Source organism: Xiphophorus maculatus, chromosome 22, assembly GCF_002775205.1.
Source record: "Xiphophorus maculatus strain JP 163 A chromosome 22, X_maculatus-5.0-male, whole genome shotgun sequence".
NCBI lineage: Eukaryota > Metazoa > Chordata > Actinopteri > Cyprinodontiformes > Poeciliidae > Xiphophorus > Xiphophorus maculatus.
This window is the reverse complement of record NC_036464.1, coordinates 13,738,032-13,765,081: the sequence shown is the minus strand read 5'-3', so window position 1 is coordinate 13,765,081 and position 27,050 is coordinate 13,738,032. Positions and strand designations below refer to the sequence as shown.

At 36.2% G+C, this 27,050-nt stretch overlaps 1 protein-coding gene across 3 annotated transcripts; it reads left to right on the top strand.

The window, feature by feature from the left end:
- Positions 1 to 474: 474 nt before the first annotated feature.
- Positions 475 to 24,889, top strand: LOC102219997 (ligand-dependent corepressor-like). 3 transcript variants are annotated; one of them, XM_023327464.1, is made up of 7 exons: positions 475 to 571; positions 7,499 to 7,564; positions 8,245 to 8,324; positions 9,159 to 9,291; positions 9,461 to 9,778; positions 9,878 to 9,980; positions 17,808 to 24,889. In XM_023327464.1, exons 1-7 carry the CDS (start codon positions 475 to 477, stop codon positions 22,444 to 22,446), a joined length of 5,436 nt encoding a protein of 1,811 aa, XP_023183232.1. In that variant the 3' UTR covers positions 22,447 to 24,889. The 3 variants fall into 3 exon arrangements, with proteins under 3 accessions (XP_023183232.1, XP_023183231.1, XP_023183233.1); XM_023327463.1 differs by having other exon boundaries at positions 9,159 to 9,303; XM_023327465.1 differs by lacking the exon at positions 17,808 to 24,889 and adding an exon at positions 12,222 to 17,675 and having other exon boundaries at positions 9,159 to 9,303.
- Positions 24,890 to 27,050: the final 2,161 nt, after the last annotated feature.

The window sequence follows — 27,050 nt, the reverse complement described above, 5'->3', positions numbered from 1 at the left end:
ACATTTTATTATTTTTATACTCTTTTAACACTGTATTTAGAACAGTATTGTTTATGTTATAATTTTGTCATTACTGTACAATTTCTTATTCTTATTTTTAAAATTTCTATCTCTAAGCAAATACATGTCCCCCACCTGCATTAACTTGTTGTTTTCCTCTCTCTCTTTCTTCCTGTAGAAAAAATTCTCTTACTAAAGAATATTCCTATTTCTTATACAAAAAGCAATTATAATATCCTACTTCTTGCACACATACACACGAATATTACAAAACATGACTAATACCAATATCATGTCAACAGTAACCAAGGACAACTATGGAAATATTTCATGATGAGTTATATCTACGTTTATGAGAAAGTGCTGGCAGCTCAGCTCAGCTCAGCTTCCCTTATCTGCGCGGGGGCGCGCCCGTTGCCACAGCTAAGCGCTTCCTCTTTGCGTGCTGGTGCCCGCCGCCAGAGAAAATAGAAAATGGCGAGTCTGTGCAAAAAGCAGCAATGCACAATCGACAGGCGCGGCTTTCGGCAGGAACTTGACTCTTGGCGACACAAACTTATTCACTGTGTAGGTAAGGAAACTGTCAGTGAGATATTTCACATTTTACGGGTTGAATTTCCACTCGTTGCAGCTCTTTTCGGTGTAAATAACCATCTATTACCGGACCGACTCGGGGCATCTCCGAGCGACTTTTTGTCCTTAACTGTTTCTTTCCTACTGCAGCCAGTTGGGCTAGCTATTGAAGTGTTACTGTTTTCTACAATATCACACCACTGAAGTTGGATTATGTGCTGGTTTTCTTAACATCGAGTCTCAGTTGTGGATATAAAGTATGTACTGGCCTAACGTTAGTTTGTTTAAAGGGCACCGTGCTTGTTTTAAAGGGAGTGTCAGTGGGTGTAGCGTCGGCTAAAGACGTACCCGTGCGCGGCGCGCTCCTGCGCTACGATCATACTGTAATTTGGGTGGGGGGAGGGCGACACAGACCCGTGAGGTGATGTTCTCAGTTAGCGTTTAAATTACCACCCGTGGACGCGCTTAGTGCTTTGAGGAAGTAGAGGAGACCCCACTGTTGGGAGACTTTCCCTTTTTCACAATATACGAACTTGCAAATGACACTGCCGAGACTGTGTTGGTGCATAGTAGTAGTTTTATTTTTTTTTTGAATATGCAAAACTTAATAATAAACAATTTGTTTTAGTTGTAGTGTTTTAGTGTTATATCAGCATATTTTATACTGTGTGGAAGAAAATCTGCAAATTCAGACGCTTCAACATCGTTTTTTGTGCTTCAGTCATTGCAATGCAACACTTATTTTATTTGGTCAACATGATATGGTAAAAAATCTTAAATGGCCTGAACGTACAGTACAGACCAAAAGTTTGGACACACCTTTTAATTCAATGAGTTTCCTTTATTTTCATAACTATTGACATTGTAGATTCACATTGAAAGCATCAAAACTATGAATAACACATGTGGAAATATGCACAAAACAAAAAAGTGTAAAACAACTGAAAATACCCCTTATATTCTAGTTTCTTCAAAGTAGCAACCTTTTGCTGTGATTACTGCTTTGCACACACTCTGCATTTTCTTGATGAGCTTCAAGAGGTAGTCACCTGAAATGGTTTTCACTTCATAGGTGTGCCCTGTCAGGTTAATAAGTGGGATTTCTTGCCTTATAAATAGTCATGAAAATAAAGAAAACCCATTGAATTAGAAAGGTGTGTCCAAACTTTTGGTCTGTACTGTATGTAGCGCTTTATTAAGTCCAGAGGACCCCAAAGTGTTTCACTCTACATTTATCTATTCACTCACACATTCACACACTGATGGTGTTGTGTCATATAGTGTAATACTAAAACAACAGCTATATTTATTGTTTATAAAGGGACACATCATAAAAAACAAAACCTACAAAATAGCAAATTTTGAGTTGTGAATTGCACATATTCATCCAATATTACAAACCAAGTGGCCGTTAAAATTTTGTGGTTCAAGTAACTTGGACAGGGATTTTATTGCATTAAATGTGATTAATTACATATATTTTAATACATAAAAAATTTGAGAAAATTATCTTTCCTTTTACATACAAAAGTCATGAACTGGAACCTTTGTATTCACATGTTTCTTGTATGCCCATAAAACCGACACACAAGGGACATCCACAAACAGCAGTAGACAAAATAGAAAAACAGCAGTAGTACAAAAAGGTATTTTTTGCCCAATAGGAGCTAAATGTTGGTGAAGAAAAAAAAAAAACACGTGATCTGATAGGTTGCTGCAAAAATACTATCGTTTGCAATTTGTGCAAAAAAGAGGTTGTCTAATCCAAGCTATTCAAGCCTAAAAGGCAATTTCAGTGTAAAACATGTTGCAGCATGCACAGACGTCTCCAATGCTAACGTCCACATTTCTAAAGAAGCATTGTTTTCCCCAAAGAAATTAGTTGAATGATCAGACGCTCCTGAAACTCTTGAAGCTGAATAGGTATAATATCACTTTCCACTAATCTGATGGTTGGATGACCTAATATAGCAGCAAAAAGGTTTTTTGAATTGAAAATGTTTAATTTGGCAATATACAGTTTTTGGTTTGACAAGTGAATGGTCTGCATACAACAATCTCTTTACATAGTGTGTTAAGTTACAAGTGTAATAAATTACCCAAAACTCCACATCTAAATAGCAGTAATGGAATTCATATTTGGGTTCTGCCATTGTTAATTTATGTAGTATTGTAATTTTAGGTTCTAATTGTTATTCTTTTCTGAGTAGAGACATATATCAAATCATTGATATTGTTGTCAGATAACATTGAAGCAATTGACCAATATTTTTAGTGTAATAAATGTCAATAACTACTTGTGTGGGATGATGGCGGATGGTAAAGTACAATTTTGAAACCAATTTCTGCAAATGGTAGATTATTGACTATTTCAAAACATATAACTTAACATTTCATGCTCATAATCTGAAATTGTCACATTAAATTAGTTTCATCTTCTTTCTTTTGTATGGAGATGGGTTAATGTTATTTATGTGTAATTTCAGTATGTAAAAGCCAAGATATGCACATTAAAACGATGGTGGAATGCTAAATCACAATATTTTGATTTAAAATAATTACCTAAAACTAATTGGAAAAGGCATAGTTAGATTGGGAGTTATAGATGATTTGTAGTCATTTGAGCATCACACTTTAGAGCTGTTTGATTGACAGAACATTTTAAACTTTATCCTCATTATGGTTTAAGTCAGTAAAATGGATATTCCAACTACGCAGGCAGAATAGAAAGTGGATTTATATTGTTAATAAAAAAGTAAGGAGACAATAGCAGCTTCTGAACTACTCTCTGATGATTTTCCAGGACTGTCTAGTCAGTTCTCTCTTTATGATTGACAAATGTCCCTTGTGTTTGGGCTATAATTGTGAAGCTGCAGAGTACATGACAACAGCATCAGCTTGTTGCCAGTAGAATGGCATATTCAGTCCGGAACAACAAGGACATACTTTTGTTTGGCTTTTTGGTGGAGAGGGCTGCACGCCACCACCACTCCACTGTCCCTGAAATGGACATGTTGTTTAATGTGAATAGTAAAACTGCAGGCCGGAGACAAGCACAATTGTCCAGTGGAACAGCAGTAACAATTGTCTGTATGTTTTGCCCCATACATGCATTTATGGACTAACAACCCCCAGATCCAAAAGATGTGCGTTCTGTGTGGATTTGGGGAAAATTCAGACTTATACAGCAGCTGCCGGCATTTAAAAAATCTCTAGAATGTGCGTCATTCAGACTGGCGTTTAACATGCAGATGTGTGGGGTAAAAGATTTGCTCAAACACCAAACAAGCAAATATCGAAACTAGACAGACTAACTTGTTTGTAGCACATATTATTAATTTTCCCTCTGGTGGGTATGTGGCTTATGTTTTCCTATTAGCAATGTAGCCTGACGTCTGAAATGATCCAGAGCTTTCATGAATGTATGAGACACAATCTTGGATTCTTGGGCAGTTCCTGCCACTCTTTTCATATTTTCTAAACGGTAATGATCATCCTATATGTTTTTGAAATTTGTTATGATACTATCATCCTACTAGACTAATAGTTTACATCATATCGCACAATGTGTTTAAAGCACGATTCCATTTGAAGGTGTGAAAATCATTTTGTTGGATAGCCTGATTAATTTATCATGCATTTGTGATGAATAATATCTGCAATCACATTTTAGCCCAGATGGGTGCAAATTATTTTTCATTTGCATTCACCTAAGTTAAAGTACTTGTTTGTTGCTGTGGTGATTTGCAACAGCCAATGTTTTCAAATTTGAGTTGATAATTGGCTTGGTCGCCATATGTTGAATATTTTTAGGACAACTATAAAAAATTTTTCTAACTTGCTTGACTTTGTACTCTTTTGTCCCCAGTCATTTTACACCACACCTACTTCTTCTGTATCCTCTCTTTGCACAAAATTATTGTTTTCATGACTCTAATGTGTGAATAATGATCTATTTTGAAATCTAATATGAAATGTGTGCCTCAAAATGCCAGCTTTCTCTGTGTTTTTTTTTTAACCTCATAAGATTTAGATCTGGCAAACTTCCAGGCTCCAGTTTTAATGAGCTTTTGGTTTTGCTTATGTCTGAAGGTGTTTTTACAGTAGCTGAGTGGGGGATGGGATCAGTAAAGTTTGGTGCAGCACTGCACACCCTCAGCATCTAGAGCGCTTTAGAACAGGTGTGACACACACAGAGCCTGCAGTTCCTTGTTGGCTTCATTAGTTAAAACAAAGAGACACTAGCATGCACTTATCTTTGCAATGACAAATGAGTTGCTGATTGATCTTGTGCGTTGGTGATTTAATCAGTCAAAATATATATTTTTTCCTCGTTAGCATGGCAGCCCACTTCTGGGGAAAAAAGTGAAAAGAGTTTTGATCTTGGGTCACATCAATGTGCCACACAGCTTTAGGTGTAGGATTTAAGGAAGTTATTCTGGTTGTAGATCTTGAAGGATTTCTCTTTGTAAGCAGTGGTGGGAGTGGTGTGATAAGGGTTACAAACAGCATTCCAAATCTTTCTGTCTCTGATTGGATTTAGATGTAGGTCAGAAGAAGGCTAAGGCAGATTGAACAGAGGTATAATTCACAATCAGTGTACGAAGGGTTCATGGCTGGGTTTGGGCAGTTTAAATGTCAAAGCTTGACTAAAACGTTTTTTAGGCAAATTGTAAAATACATTTTATGGTTGGTGTCTACATGTTTATGATATATAGCTGTGGGATTTAACTTTAACAACAGGAATGCTAAGAATTCAAAGTTTTCAAGTTCAGTTTTACAGATTATAAACCTTGTAAATTGTTGAATTTCAGAATTTCAAAGTTTGATCACAAAGCATAATCTTGTTTTATCCAAAATAATACGTAACATCTAAATGAGCTGAATCCTTGGCTAAAATCTAATTTAAGAAACTTTGGAAATGATTTTCAATGTATCACAATGTCTGTATTTAGAGGTTTGTTAGCTGTGAGTATTTTTCTATACTAAAATTAATCATTAAAGGCAAGTACCCTTTAGAAATGCCTAATACAAAACAAGTAGAACAATTAAAAACATAGCTGGACAAAACATTGTACCGCAACTGAAGTTACACATTTGCAAAATCACGGACTGCTTGGATATAATATTTGGGAGGTTGCTTCTTTTTTTCTCAAATCATTATTATTAATACTATTATTTCAAACACCAGTACTATTTTAGGAGTAATACATAGTTTATCTTATTGTAGCATTTGTTTGACATGATTTATTATTAAGTTTTATTATTGTGTACTATATCTGTTGTACCTGAGTTGATAACAGACCATCCTATTTACTTTTTAAATCAATAAGTAAATTTTAACTTTTTTTCCTTTTGTTTTTTATAAATGTTTAGTATGTCTTTAGAAAGAAGTTGTCTTGAGCCACAATTCACAACTGGATCTAAGAATGCAACACATAGTTTATAGTGTATTTAATGAACTTGTAAAATGTGGCCATTTTCAGTTTCCTTTTTGCGGTCTTTAATTTTCTTTAATTTTTTATCCTGTTGTAATAAATTCAGTAATTTAAGCACCTCTAAATGTTTCACTTACTCAAAAATAAGACTTGGGTTTAAACAGGCTTTTGTTTCATGTTGTAATCCATTGCAAGATATAATGTTCTCCTCTTAAAAAAAAAAAACATACAACATGACCTTAAAGTCGGGGATTACAGTGTGACACTTTTTTTTTAAATGCCTTAAACTGAATTCCTGAAGAGTAGTTTGATGCCATGGTGCTGCACTGTCAAATAAAAAGTGGATGACCCACTTTTCTTCTCCAGCCTCTGAAATATTTCAGCAATAGGATTGGATAGCTCTCCAGCTGAAGTCCTGTGCACTAACCCAGAAACAAACCCATGTTGCTGCTATAGGCATCTCCACTTCATCCCCTCCCACCCCTCCATCCACCCCTTTTATGTTTGGCTGCTGGAAAGTGGGTGGGAATTTGTAAGGCGGAATGGGGCATTTTACCAGATGACAAGCTTTTCTGAATTCACTTTGAGCTTTGCAACAGTATAGATGGAAAAGGCTGATATGTTTTCTCTCTATCTGTGAAGGATTTTGTAAGTAGGCATTTTCTATTATCTGTAGAATTGCGATCATTAGTATACCCTGGTTCACGTTTATGATCTAAATGCTCACTAATCATATTTTTAGCTTAGTAAAATACATTTTGATATTAACCTATTTTAAATCCTCTGTTGTTGTGGGTCACATGGCAAACAGTTGTGCTTATATTTGTGTCAGTTCATTGGACAGATGTTGCCTTTGACCTCTTTAGTGCTTGATTTAACTTGTAGTAGTTTCAGATTGGTAATGCTGACCCTGTGGCAGTTGGCAGGCATTATGCATTGTTCTGAATTAATGCATAGTTGAATTTTGTGCAGCATAACAAGCCATCTATTTAACAGCTGAGACCATAGGATATCTCCTCAGTCTGTACATGAGATATATGCAGTTGCACTTTGATTGGCTTGGCTCACTCCTGAGTTTTTTCACTCAAGGTTTTCTTTTAATTTCCCTATCTCAGCTCTATAGATGTATAATTCAATATATATCACCTGGTGATGCTGTTGCTGGCTCTTTCATTTCATGCTATAGCAGCACTCTGAACTCTGTAGGTGCTTTAGTTGCCTGGCAACAGAAGAATAAAGTGTGTATTTACTGGATTCTAGAGCTGCAGCTCATAATGTGTGTTTCCAAAGCATCACTTTAAGCCACTGAAAAGGGAAAGACTTTACTTGACCAAAACATAGAATCGGAATCTAATACATATGGGGTGGAGACACCATCATCAAGAATTCATAGAGGTTTCTGTCCTGCTTTGGGTTTAAGGTAATGTTATATTTATGTACAAATGCGAAATCAAATGTTTATTTTATTTAATTATGTCTACTTGCAGGTTTTGAGAGCATCCTTGAAGGTCTGACTGGTCCAGAGTTGGTAAAAGACCTAAAAGTATTTAAGGGTGAGTATCCCAGATCATTTTCTTTATTGCTAAGCTGTTACATGCTTATTATGACAATGCTCCTCCATTGTACCATCTGGTACCCATGCACATCGATCCAAGACAGACCCACTGCCAGCAGAAGAGAGGATGGCTTGTGTTTCTGCAATGTTTTTGATAGCATGGGATCCTATGGACATTTTTGACAATATGTATTCTTACTAAGACAATAGGGAAAGCCTTATAATTGCTATGAGTCAAAAAAGATTTTTATGCATTACATTTTTAGCTGGACATTCAGAAGGAATGATGGTACACTAGCATGCATTCATGGTGGCCCACTCCTGTATTTTATTTATATATATGTATGTCCATTGCCTTATTATTAAATTAAAGAAAATCTGAATAAAAATGGAAGCTGTACTCTTAAGATTTCAATAAGTGTTTTTATTAAAGTTTAACAATGTTAACCTGTGTTGATGAATAAAGTCGTTGAAAGACATGTGTTGTCTTAAATATTCAAGTGCTCAAAAATGTCAAACTTAAGATTTTATACATTAACCACAAAATCTTTATTTTAAGATTTTAAAATGAAATTAAATTTTAGTTATCTCAATTCTATTTGTCATTAAGAAAGTGAAGCTACAAAACATGCAAGTGTCTTTTTTTTCCAACAACTTTCATCTGTTTTGTGTTCACAGACTTTGAGCCTATTACTGTGTCTGACTGGTCATTTGATGAAAATTGTCTGTTTTGCTGTTTGAGGAGAGATAAAGTCAAAGTAAGATTATTTTTCTTCTTTTTTACACATTCAAATGGCTTGTCTGTAGAGATGTGTTTTGTGATTTTTGTGGAATATGTCTGATTCTCTGACACTGCTTTTAGCTCATTGCAGTTTCTCTTTGAGAAATTTAATAAACAGCATTTTAAATACTTTTCTGGACTTTCTGCTCTGGATGTCCATTAATTATTTATTTTAGAACGTGGGGTGACTTTTCATACAGACAAGATCCTTTTAGATCGTCCTTCTGTTCAGTTCACGTTTTTGTTACACGTCATGATAATCTTAAACCTACTGACCTAAAAGAAGAGATTTAAGTTAAACTACCAATATTACTTCCCTGTTCCATCTGCAGGGGTTGTTACAAATCACTATGAACTCTATGGAGCAATAAGGAATTGAAAAATGAGTGTGATGTAGTTAACTTAAAGTTTTCTTCTTCTACTAATAACTTCTATACTAAGAAGTGCTGTTGATACTACCACTTAGTAGTAGTTGGGTATGGCAAATTCATGGATCATAACAAGATTTGATTATCACTGATCACTGATGATCAAACTGAAAGTCATCTCTCTTGTCACCATAATACACTTTTTTTCTTTTTTTTTTTACTTTTAGTGGCAATTCAATAGATGTGTGGCTAACATTACACTGCAAATATTTAAGTGTTCATCTGAAAAACTTCAAACTGAATTTTTGTATAGTTGTCAAGGAGAATATTCTCTATAATTCATCATGTCTTATTAAAATGATTTACGTAGTGTATAAAGGCCCCTGTTTTGTGTATGTTGAATTCTAAGCCTACTTGATTAACACATATCTTTTATTTAACAGGAACACCTATTTGGCTTCAACAAGAATCATCTTGAAGATGCACCTAAACCTCTTCTAGTTAAAGATCAGATCAGAATCATCAGACTAGAGAAGAAGGCTGAGGAGTTTCTCAATGCAATTCTTTGCAGAAAAGGTATTTCTGCAGGTTGGTGACATTGTTACTGTTACTTGAATACTTTCGAGTTGGGATTACACTAAACTTAAACAAGATTAATGTTATTTAAATGTGTTGTTTCTGGCATGTTTACTGATCAAAACTGAGAAGGAATACACACTAAACAGTTTTTACCTCTGTGTTTCAGATGTGCCAAATTTCTCAGACCCACACATTCCAGTAGTGGCTCGAGAGATTCTTCAGAGAATGATCAGCCAGTTTGCAGCCGAATATACCTCAAAAACCAGCTCTCCTCAGGACAGTCGCTCAGACTCCCCGCCTCCCTCTGACCAAAGCCGGTTGGCCCCACTCCTTCCGTCAGGGACTACTTCAACCAGCCCTGCTAACACCCTGGTTGGAGCAGCACAAAACCAGAACCCGGTCTTGAGCAAGCTTCTCATGGCTGACCAGGATGCTCCCTTAGACCTCACCATCAAGAAGCCTACGGCAGAGCCCCACGAACAAGGTAGTTTGAAACAGATTGGTAAAATTTTACAAGTATGCTGACGATGGTGAAGTTTGCAAGGATCCCAAAAACTCTATACATGTGTGTGTGTTTTGATAGATGGAGTTCTTGACTTATCTATCAAAAGGAATCGCTGTAGCAGCAACAGCAGCATATCTTCCCGCAGTATCTGCCTTTCCCCAGCTACAGTCTCGCTGAAGTGGTAAGAATCTTTTCTTCCTCTTTTGTTTCTATTGGCACAGATTGTGTTGATACTTTTTCTTATTGTGAAGCATAACAAAAAAGGGCTAAATTATGTAGTTGGATGTGTTGGCATCAAAGTGCTGAGGTGATTTGACAAAAAATCATCAGAAAAATTGGTCTGTTCACAAAAAGTATTTTTCTCTCATGCAAAGATATCTAGGTCAGATATTTTTTTTGCATCAGAATGGCATCTGTCAAATTGCATTCATCTGTACAATTACTTACTGTCGCAACCAAGTTCAAAGATATCTGATACGGATATATTTGCATGAGAGAAAAAATACCTTTGTGAACAAAAGGGAATCTCACTCTTCAATTTCCAGTAGAATATAGTTTGCAATTTTACTGCTTCTACTAAACTTTCAAAAAGTAATACTGTGCTGTATTAGAAATCACTGGAGCTATCTCTAATTTAATAGTTAGCAACTTGCCTTTCAAGTTGCAACTTTAAAGTTGGAACTTGCTAAGTTGCCAAGTTAGCAATTTGGTTAACTTTATAGTTAGCCAATTTGCTAACTATAAGCAACTTGACTAACTATAGTTTTGGCTAACTATAGTTTGTAGCCAAAACTATAGTTAGCCAAGTTTTGGCTATAGTTTTGTTTACAATCACCATTTTGTCTCAAAATTCTGGCTGGCCTGATGTTGTTATTGCATACTGTGGGACTTGTAGTAAAATAGACAAACTCACAAAAATGCAGACTCAGAAAATTATGTGAAAATGTAATTTGAGGATTTAACAGGTTCTGCAATAAAATCAACAAAGAGTTATCTTGTAGTGTAACAAATCCTTTAAACTGAGCTGGTTCCTTTTAGTGAGTTCATTTAGTATTTGGGGTGGTCAGTTTATATTCAACATCACTTAAATATACTACTGAGTTGAACTGAAATGGATGATGTTGACTATTTTATTTCACTACATGCTTTTATATGAAAGAATGGCATCTGTTGATTTGACGTCATTTTTACTTACAGCCATAACCTGGTTTTGTTTTATTTTTGATATGTTTTTATTTTCAACACTAATTATTATTAGTTGAAATTTGTTTGGTTTTTAATCTTTTGAATCTTTTTACTCACCCAGACTTGAATGTGCCCTTTTAATCAAATAAAATATTTGGTTTATTTAAGCATTAGTTTCTTTGAACTCTTACATTACTGTGCCTTGAGAGCTGAATGACCTTTTTAGTTATACAACATGTAGCTTGCATCCTTTTCTGAATCATACATTTGTGAATATTGTACCTCAGAAGGACAAAATGGCATCCAAGCAGCTAAAATTTTCAGTTTTACAATGATGTGTTCTCCTCAGGGATCAGCAAGTTAAATATAGAAAGAGTTTTCTTTCATTTTCATTGAATGCACAAAAATTAAGAACTCCTGCCTTTAGGACTGAACATATGTAATCACTATTACAAGTTTTAGGAATAGTCCTTTAATCCTCCATTTATTCATTGTATTACCTTATTGATAATTAAAAAAGGGCACTAAAATGGGTTGTTACAAAAAGATGTTGATTAAATTTAAAAAACTGAATACATTGGTAATATGATGAAGTGCTCAATGATAAAGCTTAACCTTCACTTAGTCATTGGTTAAGGAATCAAGTCAAACAATTGACAACCACTGTTAACAAGTTGTTAATTTTCTGAGTTTGATCAACACAATAATTATCTCCTGGCATGCTCCTTTTATTGCTGCACTTGCTCCATGGTAATGTCACATATAAAACCTCAACATCATTTCTCTCTATTAATTATCATGTCATAAATACAGTGCCCTGTGTAAAATCACAGTTCCCTTATTGGAAGAATTATCCGTTTTTTTGGTTCCGCATTTTGAACCACATGAATGAATTGCAAGAAAAAAACTGCAGTTTCAATGCTTTATTTTGCTTCAATTTTAGTTTTGCTTTTATTTTCCCTTTTTTTTGCTTTGCTTTTATTTCTTCATCATGTTCCTTCAAAATTTGTACAGTTTTCTTCAAAAATAAATAAATAAAAATTGTGAAACCAGAGCCGTTTTTATTCTGAAATGTAAAGATATTGTGGAGAGTGACTATAATTATAATGTTACCTAAACAATGTCATATAATAAAGGAGTGGCCAACATCCTCCCCCCCACAACCCATCCACCTTTAGAAAGATAAAAGGGCACTGTGCAAGCTCTGCTTACATCCAATCTCCTTCCATCCAATCAGGCCGTCGTTGAGAGCGGACGGACAAGTCGGGCTGTTTATGAAGAACCTACAGAATGGGAGGAGGAGGGAGAATATCTGCCATTCCGCCTGTTTTAAGCCTACCTCATCACTTGCATACTCGCTACACATCAAAAAGGAGCCCAAACTGGAGAGCGACCCCAAGTCACCACTTAGCCAATCCCATGGGTGCAACCACACTGAGCTTCCAGGAAGAAATGCTGCTTCTTCCTGGAATTGCAAAACCAATTTTGGAGCCCTACTGAAACTTAAAACCAGTGATGATGCTAACGAGCACTTTAAAGATATACCACAACTTTTGGAGGCCGCTGGAGTTTTGTCCAAGTCATTTTCTGTTGAGAAAGAATACATTAAGGAGGCAAACAAAAGCCAAGAGCATTCCCTATCCTGCTCACCATCTTTTGACATCAAGATTCCTCATGTGCGAGTTTTAACTACAGGATCAAAGCCTTCTTGGGATAATATGCCTTCTGAATATTCAGATGTAGTCAGTAAAAATGTTGTTGGAAAGAAGCTTTGCTCTATACTTCCCAGACAGATCCAGAAAAGGAGCAGTGTGGGATCTAACAGCTCAGGGTCAGAGAAGGAATATTGGTCTTTTCCCACTGACCACCCAGCCCTTGCGGGGAATTGTTCTGTGGACTCAGAAACAGATCCAGGAAACAGGCTCCCCAGGAAGAAGCGAGGGCGATATCGGCAATACAACACAGAGCTTCTCGAAGAGGCTATTGTGGTGGTGATGGGTGGGAAAATGAGCGTGTCCAAAGCCCAGTCCGTCTATGGGATTCCACACAGTACCCTGGAATACAAGGTTAAAGAGCGTCTAGGAACCTTAAAACATCCCCCCAAAAAGAAACTGAAATTGACCAGTAATGTGGAGGAGGAGGGTCTTTCATTGTCTCCTGATGGGATTGAGAACACCATCAACATCCTCTCCCAGGATAGAGAGAAGCCACCGCAAGAAACTGGAAATGTTTTTAATAATGTCCAATGAGAGAGTTTTTTCTGAAACCAACTAACAGTGATGGGCTTTTTTTATTTAACCAGTGCATCTGCTGCATTGTGCAGCAGTTGACTTGGTTTTCCACAAAACCTCAATGACTTTATTTGTTATTAACTTATTTATTTTATCTCCAGTCCTGATTATATTTACTTATGATATTCAAATATGTAAGCGTCTCCTTGCGGTACAAGTAGATTTCCAGAAAAATGCAAAAGTATTTATTCACTCGTATGTTATTATATTAAGAAATTACGAAAAGATATGTGGGCACTGTACACTACAATGAGTTGTTACACACAGCAAATAAGAAGACTAGATATCTGGCGCCCCTGTGTGTTTCCTTTAAGAACACACAGGAAACAAACCCTGTGTGTTTCCTTGAAGTGCTTTTCAAATCTTCAAAGTAAATTTGCAGTAATTCTATGGAACTATAAAGATTACTTTAACTTACAAATGATTTATGGAAACATTTCCTTTTAAATTAAATTTGTATGTCGTAATATAACATAATTATTAATTTATCCATTAAAAAAACAAAATATTTATTTATGATTATCGTATTCTAGCAAGACTATTTTGCATTTTAATCCCCCTTTCTATCCTAGTCTAATATATATTTCCAAGCATGATTTTCACGCATGTGTAATTTATACTCTTTTCTTTTATATGGCTTCACTGCATTGAAGTGTAGTTCATATTGAGAGGCTAACTAACCCTTAGTCAAAGAAAATTTCTTACTCATAGTGTATTAATGTCCGTTTATCACAATATGACAGGTACAGTGTGATTTGTTTAATTTTTGCCTCAAGCAAGTTTCTCTCCCAGACAGGTTTGTTGGTCCTTACCTCAAAATAACTTTACAAACCAGTAGCACAGTAGTCTAAGTCTTCAGTTCTCAGTATGATTAATTTTTGCATCAATAAGATACTATTTGATCAAAATGGTGCTTTCTTTAATCAATAGTTTTCTTCAGGTAACTATCAAGGGTATCAGAGTAAAAGAATCCCAGTGAAAGCTAGTTGTCAGACTTTAATTCATGACTAAATTCATTGAAGTTTGCATTTTATGTTGGAAAAAATTTGAAAAGGTTTAAGGGGTATCAATACTTTACAAGCACTGCAGGTGTAAATGGATAACTACATGCTTAGGTATCCATTTACACCCTGCAGTGATAACTCTCTTTCCTTGAGGTAACTCTTTCCTTTATTCAGTAATGTCTTGTGTCACCTACTTCTTCACATTCTTATTAAACATTATTTGTTGCTAAACTTAATAAGCTTAAATTAAAATAGTTCCAAAACTAGTCTATATCTAAGGAAAAAAAAAACCTTTGTCTACCAGGCAGGCTTATCGATGGACACTTTGAGGTACTCCAGTGATGTCAACAAAATTGACATAACATAACACTAATAAGGGATAAGTATCAGGAGTAAATATTTATTGAGGGCATATTTGCCAATTTGATAAAACTTTTTGCCTGTTTTTTTTCTTTTTTTTCTTGAGTTGGCCACATCCAACAGTTCACATCAAGGATACACCATCACTTTTATCTCAGGACGTTCTGGAGTAATGGGGTCGTGACCCATTATTCTTTTATCAGGTTAACACAACTCCAGCAAATCTTGCTATTGAAGCTTTTGCAATACTCGCTGCCTTTCAGATAGATACTGTTGACGTGGTTATTAATAGTCGATGTTTTCACTAAAACGTTATTTTCACTACACTCTTATGATGTATAAAAATATTTAGATTTAGAGAAATCGGGCAATTATTTAAGAGTAAAACATGTTCAGGGATATAAACCTTTGGTATGTCAGCACAGTAACAATAGAGAGCGAATAAACCTACCAATTTATCATAGGTTGCTTCATGTCATCTTTTTGACCAGTCTTTGGTCAAATGCAGGTGTTCATTTTCAAATGATTTTCAGTTATCAAATGTTTTAATAATTTTTTATCAGTATTGTTTATTGTTGGGGGAGGAAAAATACAAAAACTTCTTAAGCTATTGCTTTACGTAACACAAAACAGTGCAGTTGATTTTTGATGTGTTAAGTTTTTAGTTTTTTATAGACAATCATCCAGTTCAGCTTTGAAGACACTGATAGTTTCTTTTGTAATCTTAGTCATTTATTAATTTGATTCACATTTTGATTCACTGTTTTGTGTTTTTCACACTCTGTTGTAACAGTGTTAATAATCAACTACCTCACAGGAACATAATAAGATTTTACTGTTATTATATTTGTAGCATTTTCCAATGCATACAACACACCGAATACTGTAAGACACTTTCACAGAATAAAAACAGCAGTGCAATTTAATACGTAAAATACATAAAAATGTAATAGTATCTACATATTCTAGAGCTAGTAAATGCACTGTGATCTACAAATTGTCTATTACACTGACTTTGGTTTCTTCTACTGAGGGTGTAAACTGTGTTTTTGTCTTGTGATTCAAAACTTCACTTCTGCCTCAATTTTTCCTCCGGCTGATAATATATTTTGTCCATGCACTTCTTTTCTGATATTAATACATTGTTTTCAGCATGCTATTGGCCATGTAACAAAGAATGTAAACATCTATATCATGAAAAAATATTACTACACAGAAAAGTTGGTAAACAGAAGTGTATATCTTGTAAATGTTGCTTAACTTCACTTAGTAAATACATGACAACCAAAGTCTTACTGATAACGTGGCTCTCAAAATCACTGTACAGCATTTGTGTCTTTGCTTTAGCATTTGAAGAGTATAAAGAAACACACCAGTATTTTTGCATGATTGGTCTAAACTGTGTTTTAGAAGTTTTGTTGTATCTGCTGTAAATTGTCCTGAAGATGTTTTCATATTAGCAAATGCTCGACCTTTGTGTGATTTGATGTAAAAGTAGGAATTACTGTAACTTTGCATTGGACGTAAACCAGTTCAAAGTCTCAAAAAAGTTTAACTTCAGAGTACGGTCATATTAAAGTAGTAAAAATATTGTTGAGAAGTTTAGGTAGTTTAGTAACTAAATTCATTAAGTGAAATAGATGATATGGTTTAATTACACACAAACTGTTGTTTTCAAGCCTCTATTTATTTTAATTATGATTTGACACAGCCAATGAAAACAGTTAATATTATAATATTAAATCAGACTATTCAAAACATTTCAAAACAAAAATGTGGGTTGATAAAAAACATATTAATGCCTGCTTAAAGGTTGTTTTCAAGATGTACTTCAAACTTTACTTTGACTAACGGTCCTCACAGAAACGTATAATCTAATTTATTGAACATGACTGCATACAAAAATTGTCTAGGATTTGTAATTTGTAATGTATAGATTCTGTATACTCCAGTACTCCAGTATCAACCATGTGGATGAATTTGCCTGTTTGTAAGTTTGGATAGGTTGTTTTAGTGGAAGAATAATGCCTGTACTTGGTGTCCATTCCTCATGGGATTGCTGAACGACACCCTCAGGGACAACACTTTTCTTATTTGTTATTCAGGTACTCCACTTTACACCTTAAACTTTGCAAGCAGATATGTGAAGTTAATAAATGCAACCTTTAAAAATATAATGGGTTCTAGTTGCAGAAAGGCCTGTGTTTTAATCTAAAATTTATTCTTAAAACACCAACAGGTACATTAGCATTTTTGCCAAGATGTGTACATTTACTATTTGAGTGTTGGTTTTCAGTTTTAAATTATTGTGGGTGAATGTTGGTCTTTATGTTTTGATCTGTGCTTGAAAAAGTTTAAACTAATGAAAAACAGCTAAATGCAAAATCTTTGTGTTTTACTTTTTAATTAATCCAATGTTTTTTCGCCATGCATAACTATACACTGTACTAACACTTCAAAAGAGGTTACATTCTTGCTTGAAAACTAACTTTAATAATATTTATTTGGTCCATTTTTGTATATAAGAGCCAACACAATTAAACTGTGTTCCAAACAGAACTATATTTATTCAAATGTTTGTTTGTTTTTGTCCTTAAGGTATTATATTAAAAATGATATAATCCAAGTGTTTTTTGTTCCCCCCAAAAAGTGACTACCAGAGATGTGGTAGTCACATCTTCCACATCTCTAGCATATGTAGCATATGTGGTCAGATTTTCTTCTGACCACATATGCTACTACATTTTTATGACATGTTGTCTCAGTAATTCAGATGTGATGATTTTTTTTTTTTTTTTAAATAAGCTCGATATGAAATCTGATGTACTGAACTGCCCCATATGTACTTGTTACCAATGAAAAATGTGTGTTTGACCTATATCAAACTGGACTACCATCACTGTCTTGTGCATGTATTATTTTATGCATATATACTGTATGTATGTTTAATGTAAGCACTAAAAAAATGTGATTGGTCAAGTTCACTGGATGAATGATTCAGTTTTAGATTTGCTTATTCTTCTAATAAATATGCAACATACAAAATCGGATATTAGTATTCTTCTTTTTCACTTGGTTTCAAGCACTTAAGTTTGTATCCACATCCATAATTACTGGTGTATCAAACATTAGTAATGCTAATTTGTTTTGTTCTTTTTGTCTCCATAGTGAGTCTCCAGACTACCGTTCTTCAAAAGCAAAAGACCTGCAGTCCACCTCCACATTGGAACAATTCATGGCAAAACTGTGTCCACACCACCAGAGACGGATAGTAGATGCAATAGGTTTTCTTCAAACGGAAGTCAAGGCTCATGCATCCTCCAATGTACAAAAAACATCTGACTCTACCTCTGGTGTTCGAGGGAAAGCATCTCTGAATTCAAACTCTAGCAGTACAATCCCAGAGAAATCACATCCTGAGCTAAAACTTCCCAATGAATCCACTCCTAAAGCTGAAGTCCTGGAATTCCCCAATTCTGTTCCAAACAGCGATTCACAAAAGAATATTCCGGAGGATGCGGTGTCCTTGAAAACATCTATAACCCCAGGCCCGCTTTTGGATGTTTTTAGTCTTGGTTTCGGGAGTAACCAACCACGGGTCAGTTCCACCCCCAGTTCAGTGGATGGAGAGAACAATCGTCAGAGTGATCAGCCACCTGTTCGGATGAAGATCAAAACCAGCAGTGCTGCTGCTGGTAAGAAGCTGTCATGTGTGCTCGATAATCCTCTTTCTTCTCCCTTCCATTTTCTCGAAGAGAAAAGGGGTTCCTCCAATAGAACAGAGACACACAGTGCCAGACTTAGCTCCTCTGTGAAAAGACACAGTCAGTTGAACGTCACTCCTCAAGCTAGTCAGAAAGAGGTTCTTGAACATCAGAAAGACAAGATGGCAAAAGTGTTTCCAACCCATGTGTCCTTTCCCTCAAATTCTATTCGAACAGCAAGAAAGACTGTCAGGGTATCCTCTGAACATCAGGTCAGGGACAATGCCTGTAGGGAAATAGTTGACCCTGATATCGGCAACTGTGACATTGTTTTTATTGACAAACCAATTACAGATTGTTTAAAGGAAAAGCGCCGCGGCATGGCCCCCCGCCGTAATGCCAGAAAAAGTACTAGGGGGCATATGTATTCGGATGACATTTGGGTGTTAAAAACAGTTCGCACATTAGCCGGAAGGGGCAACTGTCCAAACCCAATGCCAGAGATGACTACACTGGTCACGCCGAAACAAATTCTGACCAAACCTGAAGGTCTACCACCAGTAGATATGCCTTTTGCTGGAACATTCTCAGAGACAGTGAATCAACAAATTCCCTCAGAGGAATCGAATGAGCATGTCATTTCAGGAGCAGGAGATGTTGTAGAGGTAGCCGCTAGTAAGGTAGATTCTGTAGAGGTTGAAATGAGTCAAACCGATCAGGGCCAGAATAAGGTTCAGTCTGGTTCACCACCTTTTATGAACCTTCTAGTAGAGAGCCAAGAAACTCTTTCAGACACTTTAACGGATCAAGAGACAATGAACGATCTAAGGATGGCAAAAGAAATTGGAGAAAGTGTTGGTCCGCCTTCTTATGAATCAACAACCAGTAACGAGCCAGAGTCTCAACAGGTTGTACTGGACAATACAGAGCAAACAGTTACAGAGACACAAGTAGACTCATTAGAGAGTCTCACCCCAGGAGAGGCAGAGCACCAGCTTTCATCAGATAAACTTCTCAGTTGTGAGGATGATATTCTGAATAGTTCTGTTACAGTAAATCTAGTGGAGGAAGAGACAAAGAAAGATAAAGAGGAAAAAACGCAAGAGGAGCAAAGTCAGGAGATTCAACCTCAGATGGAGTTGCATTGTGATAATGTTGAAAGGACAGAAATGTCAGTTTCTACAGGTATTGCAGAGGAACTGACTGTAACAAGGATAGAAACTGAAATGCCAGAAACCAAGAACTGTGTTGAACCTGTAGAGACCACAAATAATGAAGCTGAGTGCAATGAGCCTGCAAAGCCAGTTGATGAGCAGCCAAAGGAGTTGCCACCTTGGCATAGAAAAAAAGACACCAAAGCTCAGCTGCCAGATCAGTTGAGACAGCCAGAACCAGTCATAGTTGGCTTTGTCAATGGTAAACCAGTTTCAGCCTCAGACAGGAGTCTGCGCCATAGAGCTGATAGAAACCCCACACCCTCAAGTAAAACTCCAATAAAATCTTGTCAGAATCTACTTATGTGTAGTGTTTCAGAGTCTACACCTACGTCAGCTGTTGAAAACAAAAAACTAGAGGAACCTCAACTAGAAACAAACACATTAGAGACTGCTATGATTCAACAAGTTATGGAACCGTCCTCTGACCTGCCCTCAAGCGAAACATCTAAATTACCTTCAAGGACTAAAGAAACCCCAAAACAAAAAAGTTCTCCGAGAAATCAGCGCAGGCTACCTGTGCCTTCTGATCAGTCTGCTGATCAGACTGAAAGTACGGTATCGAAACGCCAATTGAGATCAGATACTCAAAATTCAGCTTCTATTTCAAGTATTATCACCTCCATTTCCTCCCCGAAGCCTTCAACTCTTATTCTTCCACCTGCAGAACAGCTACCTTCCCTCCGCATCCCCCCTTTTCCATTACCTCTTACCATACCCTCTCTTAACAAGCATTCTGACCCCTCAGTTTCTGAATGCTCCCAACAGCATAAGGTCTCTGAGACTATGCGACCAAACACTAAAAATACACAGCCAATTAAGGAAATTTCCGAAGACACCCAAAAGAATAAACTTGTGAGTGAATCTGAGACTAAACAAACTTTAAGATCAGGTAAAGTTGTTTCAGATAACAGTAAAAATGAGAAACACCTTAGTACTGAGGAATCAAATTCTTCAGAAAACCCATCCCCCGTAAAGACTGAAAATCAGACAGAGTTTGTGCCAACAAGTAACAAACGCGGGCTTCGAAAGAACTCGGATGTAGGTGAGTCTGATTTAATCCAAAAGCAGAACGTAATTCTTGTAGAGGACAGGCTAGCAAGTGAAGATAAGGATGTTTCCATGTCAGAGAGACCAAGGAGAATGCCACTAAGAAGCAACACTGAAATGTCTGACGAGGCTGTTTCTCAGTCACCACCACCAGATAACAAGAAATTAGTCTTGAGATCACAAAGATCTACCCCACATTTCACCAGTGCTGCTGACACTCCAAAGCAAAATGATGTAGTCTCCCCTGTTCGAATCATCCCAGAAAGAACAGCCAAAGCTCAGCTGAAACCCACCTCTGGGACTGTTGCGCCGTTGACCCACAACGCCCAAACCCCTGTCATTGCCCCAAAACAAGAACCCCCTAAACAAACTGTCAACAAATTCTTTCAGGCTCTTACTGGTGAAGAGAACCAACACTTGATTACAAACTTGAATACTAAATATGATAAAATGTTAAAGGGTTGGGTACAAATGGACAAAGAGGGTCAGCCAACAGCAAAATACAAAAACAAATCAGACAGACAGGCAGCTATATGGAAAAGTAAACGGAGGGCACGAAAACCAAAGTCTTCAGAGCAGCAGAAATACTCGCCTGTCCAAATGCTTTTCATGAAAGGTTTCAGCCTCACCAGTATCTGTCGCTGGTTCCTTGATTCAACAGAAACCAAGTCCCTTGTTATTGTCAAGAAGGTGAACACACGTCTTCCATCCGAAACTCAGCTGTGCTTCCACAGCTCATCTACTGGTTCAGGGTCCGCACAGGATGCATTTCCAAGCCTTCAAGCAGAACGCTTAAAGAAACATTTGAAAAAGTTTCCCATTGCTTCTCCTGTAAAAAGTAATCCCAGAAGTCAGAAACTTATTGCTAAAGCACTTGAACAAGAGGCAAACACAGTCAAGAGAGCAGAACTTCCTAGCAGTACTCAAAATTTGAGTAAATACTCTGCTGCCAAAGCCAGTGCCCAAAAAGGTGAATCACAAAAACCTTCTGGAAAATCTAAGAATCCAGCTAGTGCAAGAATTCTGAGGAAATACTCCAATATTCGAGGGAAGATGCAAGGTCAGCAAAGCACTGTTAGAATGAAAAGGGGTTCAAAAATGCTTAAAAACAAGAAATCGGTGGTTGTTACTAAGTCATCTGCTAAATCAAATCTAAACCCACGTTTAAAGATGAAAAAATCTACTGTACCTGTTAGCAAAAAAATCAAAGAGTCTGCTGCAAAACTGGCAAGAAGGAAGATTTTGACTGGGAGTAAGGCAGCAAAACCTTCTCTTCCAAAAAGGGCTGTGAAGACTCAGGCCAACAGAGTTTCAAAAGACAAAAGCAAGAGAAAACTACCAAAGAGATGCTCGCAACGCCTTGGGTCTCCTAAAGTACCTGAGTATCAGCCTGTGGACACATCAAAGAGCAAGATCAGCAGCAAAAAAATTTACGAAGTAGAACGTGAAGTAAGTAAGAAAAAACCTCAAACTAAGGAATCTGCTCACAGCACAATTGTGGAAAGCAAAGGCAAAGAGATTGCTGCTGAAACGCCGCAGCAGGGCGTTGACGTAAAGGCTTCAGGCTCATCTGACCAGGTACAAACAAGGTCCCAGAGAAAAATGGAGGCAGCGACCCCTCTGAGTGGGAGTCTTGGCAATCCTTCAAAGAGAGCCAAAAAGACATCACTGGTAGAATCTCCTAAAGCTGCCACTGAACTAGATGAACCTAAGCTAACAAGAAGTGGAGCTTTGAAGAGGAGTCAGGCATCGTCACTGCCGCGCAGTGGAACTAAGGTTGCCACCAAGAGAGCCCAGGAACTCCAAGAGACCCCTGCAAAGCGCACCAGGACAAAATAAAATGGACCTTTTGGAGAGAAATTCTTTATCTAGAGGAATTTTGTTAATTTTATTTTACTAGGACCAAAAATATCTATTTTGTACTTGACCCAAACTCTCTGGATAATTATCCTCTCAGAAGGAGCAGAATTTTGAAATTTGTTCATGCTTTTGTAAAGCTTGATGGTGAAAACGCAAATATGGTGCTGTAATTCCTGAACTTATTTTTTCTCTGTTCAGGAACTACAGATAAGTCCTGAAAGATGTCTGACAAATGTAGTTACTTTGTGTTTCTGCACTCTATGAAAATGGCTGGAGATAACAAATGTTTGACAAACCTCCATTTTAGAAGGTCAGATCATAAGCATTAAGCTTATATGGAATTCATCCTCACTCTTGTGCTTCTATGTTTTTTCATTTATGTATATATTTATAGTTTTAGATGATGGCATGTTCTGCATTAATTTTTTTGAGCTGGAGGAAGCTTTGAATCAAAGTTTCACGTATGGTAAGTTGGCAGTTTGTGTCTCCAGCCAGTCTTCCAACCACAACATTGTGAATATGTGACGTTGTGAACCAGGTGCCTTATTTATGAAATATATTGTAAATGAATGTGTTGCTAAATGTGAAAAGTTCTCTTCATGGAGATGCAGTTGACCTTACTTGCTTCAAGAAGCAATTAGGATGTGGTATTGTGCGCCTCTTGCTCTGGCTGCAAGTTCTTCTGATCGGATTTTGGGACGTCCCTAGCAGGTTTATTTTTATGCCCATTTTCCCCCAAAGCATTAACAGAAAATTGTTAGTATAGCTTCGTTAGATGTTAAGATCTGCATTGTTTATTCATAGAAATGGTTGTGCTGTTCGTGTGTCATATGTTTTGTGTTGTTTTTGTTTGTGGTCAGGTGTCATTGCTGTGTTTCTCTACACCTACCGTTCTTGTTGATGAGTTTCAGAAAACCATGCAAACCACCCCGCCTTTTATTTAAACACCAAATCTTCAGAGAGCAATTCCCAGAGGAAAAAAAATCTAATTTGAGATAATTTCGACTTCTCTGAACAAAAAAATAATAAATTTTATATTATATTCTGTAATAATATTTGAACAGTAATAATTTATATTCACAAGCGTTTTTTAATTTCATTTCCTCTGATTGCTGGGTGAGTTTTCATAATGTGAAGCTTGCTTATTTCTATAATAATATTTGTAATTGTTTTGTTAACAGCAACACATTTTTAGGACAGTGTTATTTGTGTTATTTCATTTTTACCAGGCTCTGTTTCTTTAAGGGCATAAATCACTTGTAGATGCAAAACCAGTTAAACTCTGTTTTTATTGATATTTAAGGTCATTGATTTAGAAAATATATTGCAGCCCACCCAATGTCAGACTTGAACTTGTTTATTCTTTGCAGTTGCTATTTAAAAATCTGGGTTTTGTATATTAAAGATAAATACCTGCTTTATTTGTGGTAACCCCAAGACATCTTTATGTTAAAAACTTTGTATTTTGGCTGGAGTTGATATAAAGATGTTTTAAATTTTAGACTTTTATTGTTTCATTTGCATCAGTCCTTTGAATCTTTTTTTGTCAGTCAGTAAAAGCAACCTTTCCTATTAGAGAAAATCCAACATCTTCAAGTTACAAAACTGGCAACAGGGCAATTAAAAGCCCTGTTTACTGGTTGGTGAACAGGGCTTTTAATTGCAACTCAAACCTGGATACCAGAGTGAAAATGAAGACTTAGGAGAAAATATTGCAAGCTAATTTCAGGGACTTTTATGTTCTTCACTGGCATTATTTATGAAATCAGTACATGTTAAGTTATCAAGCTACTTACCTTTAAATGAACTGCATTGCAAATTCTTGCTTTCTTTTCTTGGATTTGAGCAGTAACTATGAGTAGTTTCACCCTTGATGGTCCTACCACACCGTCCATGAGGAGCACAGGAAGTTCCCTCTGCAGAACAGTTGGCTTCTTACCTCAGTTGTGCAGCAAGAGAATGACCATCTTATTTCTCAATTCAGTTCAACACAACAATGTTGTTAATTTTACTCACCAAAAAAATAAATAAAAAATTTAAGGCAAAAAAGGGCAATCTTTGGACGCTGTGCAAATTGGTTCACAAGGTCTGAACACTTGGCATGCCTGCAGCCGGCATCTCATGGGACATGACCCAGTGTTTCCGTCTTTGACATTGGATGTCTCTCATTGTATATTTGGGCAGAGCCATGTAAAGCTGGAAAATAAGCGTTTGATTCTATACTGTTTTAGTAATTTTTCTTACTTCCAAAGAAATCAAGTGTGTTAATCATATGTGGAGTAACAATTAACAATAAAACATCCTGAAAAACACATTACATGTATTTGTAAGGAATTAAATGATGTCATCTTCTACAACCAGTCAGAATTTCACCCCCATAAGATGTCTGACAAAAATTGATTAAAAATATTTTTGAGTTTAACTTGTTCACAGGTTTGGTTTCTGCTAGCAGCTCCACCATCATGAGGAAGAAGCTGTCAGAGAATGCCAGGACAAGAGAGGAGTTGGTGGTTTCAGCTATGTTTGAAAAGTTGAAAGTATGAAGATGTGTTTGCTCTTCAAACAAGATTTTTTTAAATTGCCATTGCTGCTATGATCACAGATTGTTGTGCAGATTTCTTTGTAGCAATAAGTATCAATTTATGTCAGATTACATGTTGCCAATTGCACATGTCAAAGTAAAACTAACAAAGACAGGAATATAGATTACTTTTATTTATAATTTTTATCAAATGGTGCTGTTCTAAATCTAAAATGCAAGATGCTTTTGGTTTACTACACAGTTTTGCGGTCCAAAGCAAGTCTGATTTTCTGCACATTTATTTTCATTTATTTTGGCGGTCAGCAGTATATTACAGCTAACTAGCGGGGACATGAAAATCATATAAATTTGGAGCTTTTAGTTTATCTGGACCTAATTTTTTTTTTTTTTAAATGAACTGCAAATGTAAGTATAATGATTTTAAAAATTAGTTTTTGTTTTCCCCACATGATCAAAATTGTGACTACAGACTCAAATACACTCACTATTATTTGGATATGTCTGTTAGTTAGCATGCATTACCAAGGTCTTCAGCATAAATGAACTCGGCCTGATATTTATGATGGCAATTCATAGCAAATGTCATCTTGCAGAACCAAAGACATCGAATCTATATACAGAAATATATGTTCAGAACATACATTCATGTTCAATAATTTAGAACTTTTTTTTTTCAGCACCTCAATTTACTAAGTAAAGCATATTATATAGACTAATTACAGACTGATATTGTGAAGCCTTTATGATATATATATTTTTTGCTAACAGCTATTAAATTACTACAAGTTTTAATACAGAAATATGGGCTTATTGGAAAGCATGTTTAATAAATGGTCTTACCAGAGCATTTCCTAATTTATTGGACATTAGGGCTATTAAATACATTATATCTCAACCATAGTTAGTTATAATACAACATAGTAGGGTTCAGTTCTTTATTCCAATTACTAAAAAGGTTTAAGAAAATTCAGCAGTTGCGTAAAGTCACTAACCTTGCAGCAATATCTCATACAGAGCAGGTGACAAAATGAACAACTCACTTTTAACAGGAAGAAGCATCCAGCAGATGGTGACTCAACGTGAGTTGCTATCTGTCTCAACCGACTGGTGGTTTGACCGGGTACAGTATATCACTTGTTCATGGCACCGACCTCACATTTATGTTGTAGTCCACAATGTGGTTGAGACCATTTCAGAAGCTAGCTATTTACCTCCTTTATGCATTTCAAAACCAGTTTTGATGTACTGTATTTTGGGATTGTTGTCCTGTTGGGACACCCTTATATCCTCAAGTTTGGAAAAGCTTGTGGTATTTCTGGAGATAAGGAGAAAGAATTTTGAGGTAACTCTCTATCTTCATTATTCCATCCATTTGTGCAGTGCAACGACATGCACTCAGCATGACACTACCACCGCCATGGTTGAGATTTGGTTTAGTGCTCCTGTTTGAAAGTCTCAAAGGTTACTCCTTCAAGCATACCTGTTTTTGTCTATTTGCTTGGTGATACTCTCATTCTGTTATTGCTAAACTTTTCTCAGAGTGAGGATGAGAACTTGGGTTTGATAGGTTTATTGTGCCAGGAATCAATTTACAGTAAGTAATATGCTATTTTGATATTAAGACTAGTCAAATTAAATAAACACACTGTGCAAAAAGTTTTTCTACTTTTGTGCAATTCATTAACTTGCATTTATTTTGTGGAGGTGTTAATAAACCTCGTAGCTCATTTAGTGAAATGCCTGATCATTATGATGTCATCGCATTGCCAATATATAAAGACCTACAATATGTTATGGTTTTAGTTTTTTATTCTAGGCATGCCTGAAAGCTATTGCAGCCAAGTTTTACAAAAGTTGTAATAATTCATATAATATAGTTTCCTTTGGTAACACAAAGTGAGTAAACTTAAACTAACAACAGTTTCGCACTGTCTTTTAGTGTGCTTTGAACTCTGCATTGCATATTACAAAATCTTCTTTAGCCTTCTCCTCCCAAATAATAAAAGTTTAATTTCATTTGTCTCACTTTTGCTAGAATAGA